This window comes from Leptinotarsa decemlineata, unplaced genomic scaffold (genome assembly GCF_025532065.1).
Source record: "Leptinotarsa decemlineata unplaced genomic scaffold, Ldec_3_MD MMD2_tig00003736_RagTag_RagTag, whole genome shotgun sequence".
NCBI lineage: Eukaryota > Metazoa > Arthropoda > Insecta > Coleoptera > Chrysomelidae > Leptinotarsa > Leptinotarsa decemlineata.
This window is the reverse complement of record NW_027412593.1, coordinates 2,759,360-2,772,292: the sequence shown is the minus strand read 5'-3', so window position 1 is coordinate 2,772,292 and position 12,933 is coordinate 2,759,360. Positions and strand designations below refer to the sequence as shown.

The 12,933-nt window shown below is 39.2% G+C and overlaps 1 protein-coding gene across 1 annotated transcript; it reads right to left on the bottom strand.

Moving 5' to 3' along the window:
- Positions 1–532: 532 nt before the first annotated feature.
- Positions 533–2,061, bottom strand: LOC141483563 (uncharacterized). Its single transcript, XM_074178276.1, has 2 exons — positions 1,256–2,061; positions 533–1,198 (listed from the first exon to the last, which is right to left on the bottom strand). The coding sequence occupies exons 1-2, from the start codon at positions 1,520–1,522 to the stop codon at positions 551–553; spliced, it is 915 nt and encodes a 304-aa protein (XP_074034377.1). The 5' UTR covers positions 1,523–2,061; the 3' UTR covers positions 533–550.
- Positions 2,062–12,933: the final 10,872 nt, after the last annotated feature.

The window sequence follows — 12,933 nt, the reverse complement described above, 5'->3', positions numbered from 1 at the left end:
ATAAAGACTCTGATAACTTTTCGGAAATGCGGAAAATCTCAAAAACTTTTCATCTGACAATTCGTATCTTAAAATCAGACAACACATTTCATTTATTACCATTAAACAAAATACAAAACGGCCAATACTGGGTGCTCCACACACAAAAGTTCATAAAGTCTCGATGATTTTCAATACAAGACTCAAAACTCGAATTTGAAAATATCAATTGGTCAATCTGTTGAGTGGATGAACTATTCTACCAGATCTTGTTTGGGTTTCTGTAGATTCAACTCTCCTATGAACTTTCTCTTCTCTCTCTCCTTCTTTTCAGTTACTTCTGAATTTAAGTTTCAAAACCTCTTCTTCTTGAATATCCAGCGAAAAAGGATGCAGAGTAGAGGATGCAAGTGAAAAGTCTTTTATTTCTGACCGGGATATTATAAGCTTATATCGTCATAGTTACGCTATCAATAAAGAGGGTCATAACTCCCTTGGGACATTATAGATTTTATAATTCCCTCTACCTTTCACAAGTAAAAATAAATAGAAATGAAAACTGAACCATATTTTATTTATTCACGTCATTACAAATAATAAATGTACAATTTTGAAATGTTCCCTGAAAATTACTTCCGCCACTGGAAACAATTTCTTCTTTTGTATGGCTGGAGCTTCTGTTCACTACAGTCGAGGTACCTGCCTCTTCTGATGACAAAGTAAACAACATACGCGCCGTTTTATTTCTCAATTCGATGCTATCCTCCAAATACCCCTCCGCCACCGTGGAACTTTTCCAACCTCCGTGTCTTTTTAAGTTAGTCATAGTTGCTCCTGCATTGGCTAGAGGAGTAGCAGAAGTGCGACGAAGGCAATGTCCCATATAGAAAGATGAGTTTGGCAATCCTAAATACATTGCGATTTTGCTGGGGATTTTCCCAAACATGTTTTTTCCAATTGGCTGAGATGTACATTTATTTTGTCGGAAGCTCAAAAAAAATCGTTCAATACCTTTAGGACGCAAAGACATATAAAGTCTTAATAAAGGCAAAGCGGAGAACTCTTTTTCATCCACAACTGTAAATTTCTTCGATACACCAGTTTTACTTTCCGGTACGTTCACTACCATAACGGAATCCCGGTCCTCTATATCCGATATCTTCATATTCAAAAGTTCCTGACTTCTGCATCCTCCAAAATAACCCATAATCAAAACAACCTATAACAAAAAAAAGGAAATAAATACACACAAAAAGGAAAATAAGAAAAAAATTACCTTATGCAATAAATGAATATCATTAGGAGCGTCCTTTAGGAATCTGATAACATCTTTAGGAGATAAAACAGCAGACTTTTTCGGCTTATAACTCTTACTCTTCCGGTTCAAAAAAGCCTGTAGTTCATTGAACTTGGTGATATCTCGTTTCTCATGTATAGTCACCATCGATTTTAGCATTGACCATTTAGTCCATAAAGAATTCGGACTATACGTTTCTGAGTGAAACGAATAAACACAATTACTACCAAATCTACCGAAAAACATAGAAAATTCCTTACCAGTTCTTGAAAATATGCCAGAAATACAGTTTCAGTGACATCTTTTGGCATAACATTTTTCCGTGTCAGCCAGTCCAGATATATCTTGTATTCTTTTTGGTATACGGCTTCACTTTTCGATGGAATTAATGATTCTCTTGCTTGTTCAGCTTTTTTCAAAATATCCTCCATTATATTTGGGGTAGAAAACACGTTTTCACCGCAAACACAGCTTGATAACAAAGTTCTGTTTATAAACAAGTAACATAGCAACAACCTAGCAACAAGAAAACTCTACTATAATCAACGGTACCTGATTCAAATATACCGGGAAGGTAATGAATTGGTACATTTTTCCGTTTCAAAAATGAACAAAATTTTATTTAAATCGGTCAGAAATAAAATTATCTATGTACCACGGGAATTAATGAGCCTTAATAACCTCAGGCAATTGCTGTCCCTCGGGCCAGAGGCCCTCGGGACGCAAACTTTGCCATCGGTAATTAAGGCCCTCCTAATTCCCTTGATACATAAATAACTAATATGCCTCTGCTATTTTTCTCAGAACTGAATTATTATACGATGCTAATTTACTGTTGGTTCAAGCTAAAAAGAGAATAGGACAAATAGATGGGGCCACCATTAGTGTTAGATTTTTGAATCCTGTTTTGGAATCTATAGTTGATGAAATGAACTTATAGATATTCTGTTGGACAGACTCAACTACCGTTTTTGCATGGATTCGTCGAGATTCGTCTTGGAGCCATTCGTCCGGAATAGAATTCAAGAAATCCGGAAATCTACTTCAAAATAAATCATTCTGGTGTCATGTACCTGGTCACATGAATGCAGCTGATCTTCTATCAAGAGGTTGTTTGTCAAATCAACTACATTATTGCTGAAGTGATGGGAGGTTCCAGCCTGGTTGAGCAACAGAAATGATTGGCCAGAGCCAATATCTTGAATATATCAACAGATTTTTTAATGTTCTATTGGTATTTTTCCAAATACCAAGAAAATCTGAGTATGATGGGCTGGATTTTGAGGTTTGCTTATAATAGTCGAAATCCAACTCGGAAAAGATCAGAACATCTTTCTGCCGAGAAATTAAATAACGCTGAAGTACATTTTTTGGCTTTCTACTACTCCATCTGATACAAAAAAAAAGGGGATGAGAGAATCTTCCAAAGAAAGGAAGGAAGTAATCAATTTGAAACTCTATACATGGATGTGTAGATCATGCAAAGAAGTAACTTTCAGATACAAATTGAAAGAAAGTCCTCGTGAAACAGCTACTTTCATATAAACATTGAATTACACGAAAGAAAATAATTCTTTCGAAACAAATACTTCTATATGAACACTGAATTATACAGAAGATTCTTTTCTCTACTCAGTTTGTATTTCAAACATTTGTTATGGAATAAGAATCAGATATCATTCACATGAGTTCTACTTTGAATGAATGGTAATAAATTGTACTCACATAGAACACTGTCACCCTCACTGGTATACACCGATGTTTCGCCTTAAGACACTTGACCTAAGGCTCTTCAGTACCAAATTGGATAACATTATAGAAAATACACACACTTCATTCATGAATTACGATTTTGAATGTCACGGAATAAGCTTGATCTGCTTATGTCATCGATGACATCGTAATGACATTCATTCACCTATTTGATTTAATCCCAGCCAAAAAGAGCCTTCGGGCAAGTGTCTTAAGGCGAAACATCGGTTTATACCAGTGAGGGTGACAGTGTTCTATGTGAGTACAATTTATTACCATTCATTCAAAGTAGAACTCATGTGAATGATATCTGATTCTTATTCCACAACAAATGTTTGAAATACAAACTGAGTAGAGAAAAGTATCTTCTGTATAATTCAGTGTTCATATAGAAGTATTTGTTTCGAAAGAATTATTTTCTTTCGTGTAATTCAATGTTTATATGAAAGTAGCTGTTTCACGAGGACTTTCTTTCAGTTTGTATCTGAAAGTTACTTCTTTGCATGATCTACACATCCATGTATAGAGTTTCAAATTGATTACTTCCTTCCTTTCTTTGGAAGATTCTCTCATCCCCTTTTTTTTTGTATCAGATGGAGTAGTAGAAAGCCAAAAACTTTCTTTCCCAAAAAATTAATCACTCCTAAAAATATAACCCCTTCAATACAAACTAAAATAACTGAACGTGATGATTCATATGATTTTCTTTATCCTATTTTACTAGCTTCAAGACTGAGACTGAGAAAATTATTCTTCATTTCCACCAACAAACCTGTCATGCTAGAGTACTAATTGTACTTTGTGAAATCAGAGAATATTTTTGGATTCCTAGCGGAAGAAGAGTTGTGAAAGAAAAGTACTAATGACGTGTAGAGAGGTAATGCTTCGACTACACCACTACCTATTGACGAGTGACAGATGCTGCTATTTTTGAAGTTGTCGGGATAGATTTAGCTGGTCCTCTTTTCTTGCGGTATAAAGAGGAAGTTTGGTTTGTTTTTTCGAATTCGCAGAGATCAATACATCGTTGTCAACAGAAATTTTCATACTCGCTCTGAGACGATTTGTAGTGCTTGAAAAAGTTTTACTTTGTTGTCGTTTCGAAAGTCTTTTCGAATGATCAGTATACAGGGCAGTATATTTAGAGATCGATACATCGTTGTCAACTGAATTATTCATATTCGCTCTGAGACGATTTGTAGTGCTTAGCAAAGTTTTGATTTTTTTTTCCTTTCGAAAGTATTTTCGAATGCTCAGTCTACATGGCAGTACATTTAGAGATCGATACATCGTAGTCAACTGAAATTTTCATACCCGCCTTAGACGATTTCTAGTACTTAGCAAAGTGTTGACTTTGTTGTCGTTTGGAATGTATTTTCGAATGCACAGTCTACAAGCCAGTACATTCAGAGGTCGATACATTGTTGTCAACTCCCGTGGGTTGGGCTACCTATCGGGCGCGTCCCCAGGTGGCGGATAGGGGAACGGCCAGGGGACTGGAGGCCCTGTCCGGGAAGCCAATGTGGCCTTACGGACGGGGTTGCCGGACTCCTGGTCAGTGGCAGAAATAAGTAGGGTGAGGGGAACTAAAACCCCTCAAAAGCCCTGCAAAACATGCCACCGCGGACCAGCCTACCCAAGCTAAGGTGTAAGGAATCGTGCCGACAGCTGAATGGCCGCAGGGTGATATGCGGTTACGAACGATCACCTAGAGGAACCGGGCGAAACCACATTGTAACTAGCCTTCCTCTAGTAATGCGGGACTCTGCCAGAGGTGACCAACCCTTCCCTTGCTACTCGTAGGAACATACATGAACACTAACGAAAGGAAAAGCAAAAAAACAACCAATCACGAGGCTGAACAGCAATGCTCACCTCAATCTAGGGCGGGGGCTGGGGATGAACAGAAATGTTCACCTCAAGCTACCGCTCTGAAAGAGGCTGGACATAGCAGACCACCTCGCGACGTAACGCAAAGGCCAAGGCGTAAGCGTATTAGCGCGCCGAGGCCAAGAGGAGAAAGAGAGCGAAAGAGGCAGGAGTGGCAGCAACTATGAGTGCTCCATCTCCACAAGGGCACCTCTTGCGAAGGGCGCCAAGAGCTCCGCCTTGAAAAAAGGCAAGGAACCGGCTGCCACTGCAGGAAAGCGCCCTCACGCGAGTACCTCCACGGAGGGAACCCCAAGAAGGTTGAAGAAGCTGCGCAGCGACAGTAATCTCGCTGCACCATCCAAAACCTTCGTGGAGGCCGCCTTGAGACACCTCAAGGTAGCCATCATAGATGAGACTAACCCGTACGGTAAGGTTACCACAGAACGAGAAAGTCTCATCAAAAAACAACTGTTGGAGGAGCTGGACAAGATATTCTTCTCCGCCTCCAGCAACAACAGCAAACCGCCCACGTTCAAGTCGTGGACATACTCCGGTGAAATCATCAGAGTGGTCTGCGATGACGACGCGACGCTAGAGTGGCTGAAGAAAGCCATAATGAATATCAAGCCATGGGAGGAGGCATCACTTGCGGTCGTCAGTGTGGATAAGCTCCCAAAGCTTACCAAAGCCTCACTCTGGATCCCGGAGGACGTCCACAAGACGACATCCGGTGAAAAGGAGAGGGTGCTGGGTCGGCTGAAGGCGCAGAACCCTGACCTGAAGGTAGTAAGATGATGCACTTTCCATCATGAGGTTGAGATGAACCCACAAGGACACCTCGTCGTCTTCGGGATCGGAGACGATGATATGGCTTACCTCACTGACTATTAGGGAAACAAAAAAAAACAGAGGGTACCTCTGAAGACCCTAGGTCCTTGGAAGTCGAGCCACCTAAAGTGGATATTGACCCCAAGGCCACCATGGGTCCCGAAAAGGAAGTCGATGACCTGACGGAGGAGGCACCCAAAAACAGCGAGACCACCTCCCCCCTAGCGGGGGAGCAGATGGACCTCTAAAGGTAACTTTGGATCCAACAACTGTCTCATGGGCAAGGACGTTGGAGCCCTGGATAATAAATACCAGTAGCCTAACTGGTCAAATTTTCAGCTTACTAAGCAACCAGCAACCTAGGACGGCTGTCTACGTTCCTAGGAAATACAGAGCGTTTCCGATGGCACAATTTAGCACCTCAGATCTCACTGCTGTCAAAGTTGAATGTCCAGTTGGGAAAGGCAAATATATGGCGTTGATAATCGCATCGGTGTACCTCCCTTCAGATACAGCCACCCTACCACCGACCAAAGAAATGGAGGTACTAGTGGATCACTGCCTCAACCAGAGAGTGGATCTCATATTGGGTTGCGACTCAAACTCTCACCACGTGAGCTGGGGCAGCAAGGATATCAACGCCCGAGGTAAGTCACTATATGAATATATGATACAGAAATATCTAACAATCTTGAACAGAGGCACGGAGCCAACATTTATAAATGCCCGTAGCCAAACTTTAATAGATATCACGCTCACGACAGCCAAAATATCAAACATATTCCAAGACTGGCAAGTCTCGGACCATATTTCTAAGTCAGACCACCGCTGGCTGACCTATACGGTAAGCCAGGATCTCAGGACCACTGTAAAATCCCGTGACCCGAAGAGGACGGATGTAGCTCTCTACAATCGACTCTTAAGAGGAGCTCTGCAGGAAACAGAGGTCCTGACTCCTGGCAACAATGAAGAACTGGAAAGGTACACCGTATCTATCCACAACAAAATAGGCATTGCCTATAAGGAATCCTGTCCGATGAGGATGGTTCAAACGCATGGCACAACCAACACATGGTGGTGCCCTGAATTGGAACACCTCAGGAAGACAGCGAGAACGATCTTTAACAAGACAAAACGTACAAGACTCGAAGAGGACTGGGTTATATATCAAGCCAACCTCAGAGAGTTCAAAAAAGTCTGCAGACGAAAGCAAAGAGAAGCCTGAAGAGCCTATTGTGAGGCAGTCGAAGACTTCCCACTAGCTTCTAGGCTACAGAAGGCACTCTCAAATGACCACCATAAGACTATCGGCATCCTGACGAGGGAAAATGGCGACAAAGCCGCCAACCTCCAGGAGAGTGCTGATATTCTTATGGAAACTCACTTCCCAGGTTCTGTCTTTCCTGGAACGGCGAACTGGACGGATGTACCAATAACACCCTCACAATATGACTGGCAATATGCTAGTACAGTAATTGATGAGGACAAAATAAGATGGGCTATATCGGGCTTTTCCCCCTTCAAGTCACCAGGACCTGACGGTATAAGACCGACTTCAGTGGGGACTGGACACTCTTATGCCGCACCTGGTTGGAATATTCAGGGCCTCTCTAGCTCTGAGGTATATTCCCAGTAAGTGGAGAGAAGTAAGAGTAGTATTTATAGAGGCTATGTGAGCGGTATATAAGAGATGAAGTACTTGTTTACAACCCACTTCATCCAAATCAGCATGCATATACTCCGGGAAGGTCTACTGATTCGGCCCTTCACCATGTGGTTGGCAGAATCGAGAGATCAATGGACAACAAAGAATCCACCCTGGGTATATTTATAGATATCAAGGGAGCGGTTGATAAAACAACGTTTCCAACAGTTACCAAACAACTACACTCCAGAAATGTACCCCTGGTAGTAGGACAATGGACACTCCAGTTGCTCTCTAGTAGAGCAGTAAGTATTAATGTAGAAGACATTACAGTGAAAGGACTTGTCATGAGGGGATGTCCACAGGGAGGGGTCTTGTCACACCTTCTCTGGAACGTAGTTCTGGATACCCTAATTAATCACCTTAACAAAAATGGATTCTACACAATTGCATACGCAGATGGCCAGTACGGCCAGGAAACCAGAACAAAGACAATCTGGCAAGTCTTCCTATCGAGGAGAGTCGTTTTTGGCAATGCGCTACCAATTTAGACGTTGCTCGGTAGGAGCCAAGAGCTTCCAACGCCACTTGACTGTCCGGAAATATTTTATTGAAGTTGGATTCTTTCAATCTCTCCGCACACAATTCAATAGTGTAAATTTCCGCTTGAAATACAGTCGCATAGGTTCCTAGGCAGGTTGATATCTCTGTCCTGGGTCTGCGACTGAAAAAACCCGCACCAGAACCGGAAGGTGTTTTTGATCCATCTCTTAACCAACAACTATATGCTCTTAATATTTTTTTCCCCGGAGGATCCAGTCCTCTCTACTCGGGACAGGTACTTTATAAGGCAGTTCGTAGTTGAAAGTTGGAGGCATAAAGTCAGAGGTCATTTACAGAAAACTGTGACTTCCAATGTCTTTCCAACAGTCTGTTGCTCTCCGCATTGAATTGATTTGTACAATTGGCAATGTGCACAAGTCTATATGCAGTCGATCTACCCTCTCTCTCCAGAAAAATGTGGACAGAAGGTAGATCTAGAAGGATCTCCATGGCCGCTGACGGTGTGGTACTGAGGCATCACTGATAATTGACCATTGGTCTGACAATTATCAACTCTTCAGGTAACCTGAAGCTTGAAATGCTTAACATTCTTTTGTCGACTTGTTTGTAGTAAGGGTCTTTTTTATTGCCTAAAAGTTTGTCTATGACCTTTTTGAAGGAAATCCACCCTTCTCTTCGAACATCCCTCATAGTTGTGACGAACTGTGGATCATCCATAAGCTGTCGAATATCTGGTCTAACGAAAACACCTTCCCCCAACTTTGCCTATTAAAAACCTGGAAACTTTGATATTAAATATTTGAAGCAACTTTCATCTCTTGAAAGTTAGTTTATAAATTGCTCCATCCATCTCAGCTTCATGTGAAGCAGTGGTAGAAGAACTTTATGAGGAGGCACCAAAGTGTCATGCAGAACATTCTTTTCACAAAGGTTAAGCTCCCTGATAGGCCAACGACGTTCTTTATTTAGAAAGTAATGATAGTTATGGTCTGTACACATTCAAAAACAACAATAAAAATAAAATTGTACCTATTCATTAATTACTTCAAGTTACTCCAAAAAAACCTTTTTTATAATTCAGTTTTGCATTTTGCAAATTACCCTGACGTTCTGAAATTGTTTTGAATAATTTTTCAGTTTTCAGAACACTCAAATACATAGCAATCAGTTGAAAACATCCAGATGCTTTTCTGTTGCAGACTTGAGAATAGAAAGCCATTTTAAATGATATACTTCCTACTCTCTATTGTCGTGCATTTCCAATTATTCTTATTATTTTCTGGAAGAAAGCTACTTATCAGAGATGGAGAGTTTTCAAATTGAAAAACCAAATATTTACAAAAATGGTCAAACACAATTCTGATGTTGTAGTATATTACTGTTAATGGATGAAATCACGTGAAAACAATTACTTTGAGCCTGTCTCTGGAGTCTCCGTTATCTAAAAAGCTTGCCACATGTAGCACTTCACTGGAGATGTTTTCATTCACATTTCAGTGTAATTACTGTTCTCACTGCATAATACAACTCTCGAAGTTATATTTTACGTCAATCTCAAGTGGCGATTACTTGATATTTAATGGAGTTTGTGAATGAGTGATTTTTTTCAATGATTCGCAAACTTTGTCGGGCAAAAGCATGCTCCAATTACTATGCAAGGTCTCTAATTATCTATTAATTCTCTAGTTTTTTATGTTCGTTTGATTTGGAGTGTCCAAGATTTATTGAGATATTTTCAATAACATATATCATATATTATACATGGTGATACTTCAAAGAGGAAAGTCTCTCGACCGGCAAATTTTCAACCATTACTTTTTGTGATGCTGGAAAGGAGTGTTTAGATTCCATTCAATACGTAACACTCGTGTAATACAACTTGCACTTCTAGAAAGAAACATCAGTTAGTAATCGATTCTGATGAATATACAATTTATAGTTTTGAAATGAGTAATATTATTGGAAAAAAGGATAATAAAAATATAGAATTTGTTGGGACGCCGCCACAAGTCAATAAAATATTCAACGTTTTGGAACTCATTATCTATTCAGTTACTGCGGAAACACAAGGATAAGCCAATGCATGGGGTCTTCTTCAATAACATTGGAGACCTTGGCTTATCACAGTGCCTGACTTTTGCTTTCCTCAGGTCGAGTGGGCTGAAGTCGAAAACTGAGGGGTTCATCATGGCTTGCCAGGATGGTGTCTTCAACACCTTATTGTACCGCATTCGCGTGATGGGTATAGAGGTTCCTGACACAAAGTGCAGGCCTGCCGCAAGGCGACCGAGACCCTCATGCACTTGCTATCAGCATGTCCAGCATATGCGGTCTGAGCCTATATCCAAAGACATAACGCGGCCCTTAGAGTGCTATATTAACATCTACGGCACTCTTACGGTATTGACGAGATACCGGTGTTGCCCTACGCTCCGGGGGATATTGAATCCGTTGTGGGGAACGAGAAGTGCCGAATTTATTGGAACTATTCGTTCCCCACCCTCAGGCTCATACAAGCTAATAAGCCTGATGTAGTCCTTCTCGATCAGAAGAGCAAAACGATATTTGTCATGGAGACGAGACGAGACGAATATCGTCAGAAAAGAGGAGGAAAACGGATAAAATATCGAGATTTTCTCTTCGAACTCCGCAGACTCTATACGGATCAGTCTGTTAAGATGGTTGTTCTGATTATTGGATTCCTTGGTAGAATGATGTCCTCTCTACTGTCGAATCATACCGGCTTGCCGCACTAAGGCAGAAATCTTAGCCGCACAGATGCAGAAGGCTGTTACGCCATGTGCGCACTGCCGCTAAAGAGAGTTTATCAAAAGAAATAATTTTTTTATAACATAAAATATCATTTTAAAAATTTGAAAAAATTTTAGTATCTTACCAATCTCTGTTGGCATAAATAATGGGATAAAAGGTATGAATAATTGGCCTATAAAGTTTAAACTTCGTGGAGCCCTTTTGATATATATACTTCATACGATCCTGCGATAAAAGTTCATAAAAATTTATTATTTGGTAATTATGATTTTTTATAACTATTGCAAAATGAAATATCTGAAAATTGTTGATAATTTTTTTTTAAATTGATATTCAGCTATGTCTGTTTTCACATTAAACAACGGCAGTTATTAACAAAGGATATGAATTTTTTACGTAATCTGTTTATTAAATTGTTTTAAACAAATAGAGAAATTCAATATTTTTGAAAACATTTTTTTGCTATTTCATTGTCTAAGGATAATTATAATTTTTGGAAAATTTTTTTTTCTTAATCCCCCTACACTGGAATATGTTTCTTCTAAGATTCACCTCAACTAAAAAAACTTCATTTTTTTAGAGTCAAGAATACTTATGCGAAAATGACTGTTTTTGTTCCTTAGTGACATTTCTGTAGCACAACAATTACGTTATATTCTAATGTTGAGAAATAAATATTAGTAATCAACACCACATCAAAACTATACATACATATATACAAAGCAAGTTGTATTTTTGAAACCAAGTAAAATTCAATTTCAGAATAAATTTATTATATAATAATTAAAATTTATAAAAACTCTATTGAGAGAAATGAAAGATATAATATAACCTATAAAAATACCTTTTATAAGAAATTACTTTATATACTCAAGAGTAGGTTTGAATGACTTGTCTACCTTCCATAAGCTGAATATCATTTTTTTATAGCACAGTACCCAATAGTATGCAAATATTCACGAAAAACATTGTTGAATTATGACAAATTGAGTGAAGAATAATAATTTTAACCCCTTTCTACGATACGCTCCATTACATACAAGACGCAAATCATACGCTACCTCGCGGGTTGAATGCGAAGGCAGATAAATATGAATGGCGACATCTATTAGCAGTGTTATACACTGTCAACCTACCCATCGACCTATAGATGTCTCACTGAAAGAATAATGCATGAAATATTCACAAAATACATTGTTTAATAATAGTAAATTGGGTAAATAACATTTTTAAACACTTAAACGACTTTTTACGATACACTGCACCGCAAGCAAGACGCAAGTTATACCCTGCCTCGCAGAATAAAAGCGACGGTAGAGAAATATACATGGCGACATCTATTAACGGTGTTATACACTGTCAACCTAGCTATCAAGCTATAGATGTCTCACTGAAAGAATTATGCACGAAATATTCACGAAAAACATTGTTGAATAATGATAAATTGAATAAAGAATATTTTTACCATTTTTACGATACGTTCCACCGCATGCAAGACGCAAATCATATGCTGCCTCGCGGGTTAAAAGCAACGGCAGAAAAATATACATGGCGACATCTATTAACCGTGTTATACACTGTCAACCCAGCTATCCACCTATAGATATAATTAAAGTTCATCATTTATTCGGTTTGACAAGTTTTTTCTCCACTATTATTTTTCGAAGAGAATGGTTTCGACTGAATCTTCAAGAAACTGGCAGAATAATCGAGGGAATCAATTTTTGTAGAAAATAGAAAGTGACATCTGGTGCACAAGATGAAATTGTGAGTGAGCACCAACTTTCTGAAGTGTGAAATTAGAGTTTTCCAGTCTCTTTAATTTTTGGCTTACAATTGCTTTTGAAAAATTGTCACTAAAAATTACCTTTCACTTGCAGGATTTGAATTTAACACATTTTGTTAGTGGTACGCTATTTAGAAATGATGCGGCTATCAACTAGTCCACGTGGACTGAAGAATGGGCGGTTCGTATTGGATAATTTTTACTAACCGAAGTTTTATGATTGGCTGAAGAGTCATAAAATTAAATTTGAAGTCATGTTACGGTGACGAATAGAATGTCGGGATGAGTATCGCCGTTGTGTCGTCAATGTTCAGTTCAGGAACTGATCGCGATTTGAGCGTTGAAATTCGATATTAGTGCAGTTATAATTATTTAAAATTTTTGTTATCTGTTTAAAATGTGGCGTACTTGGACAAGTAGTAATAGTAATAACGAGTG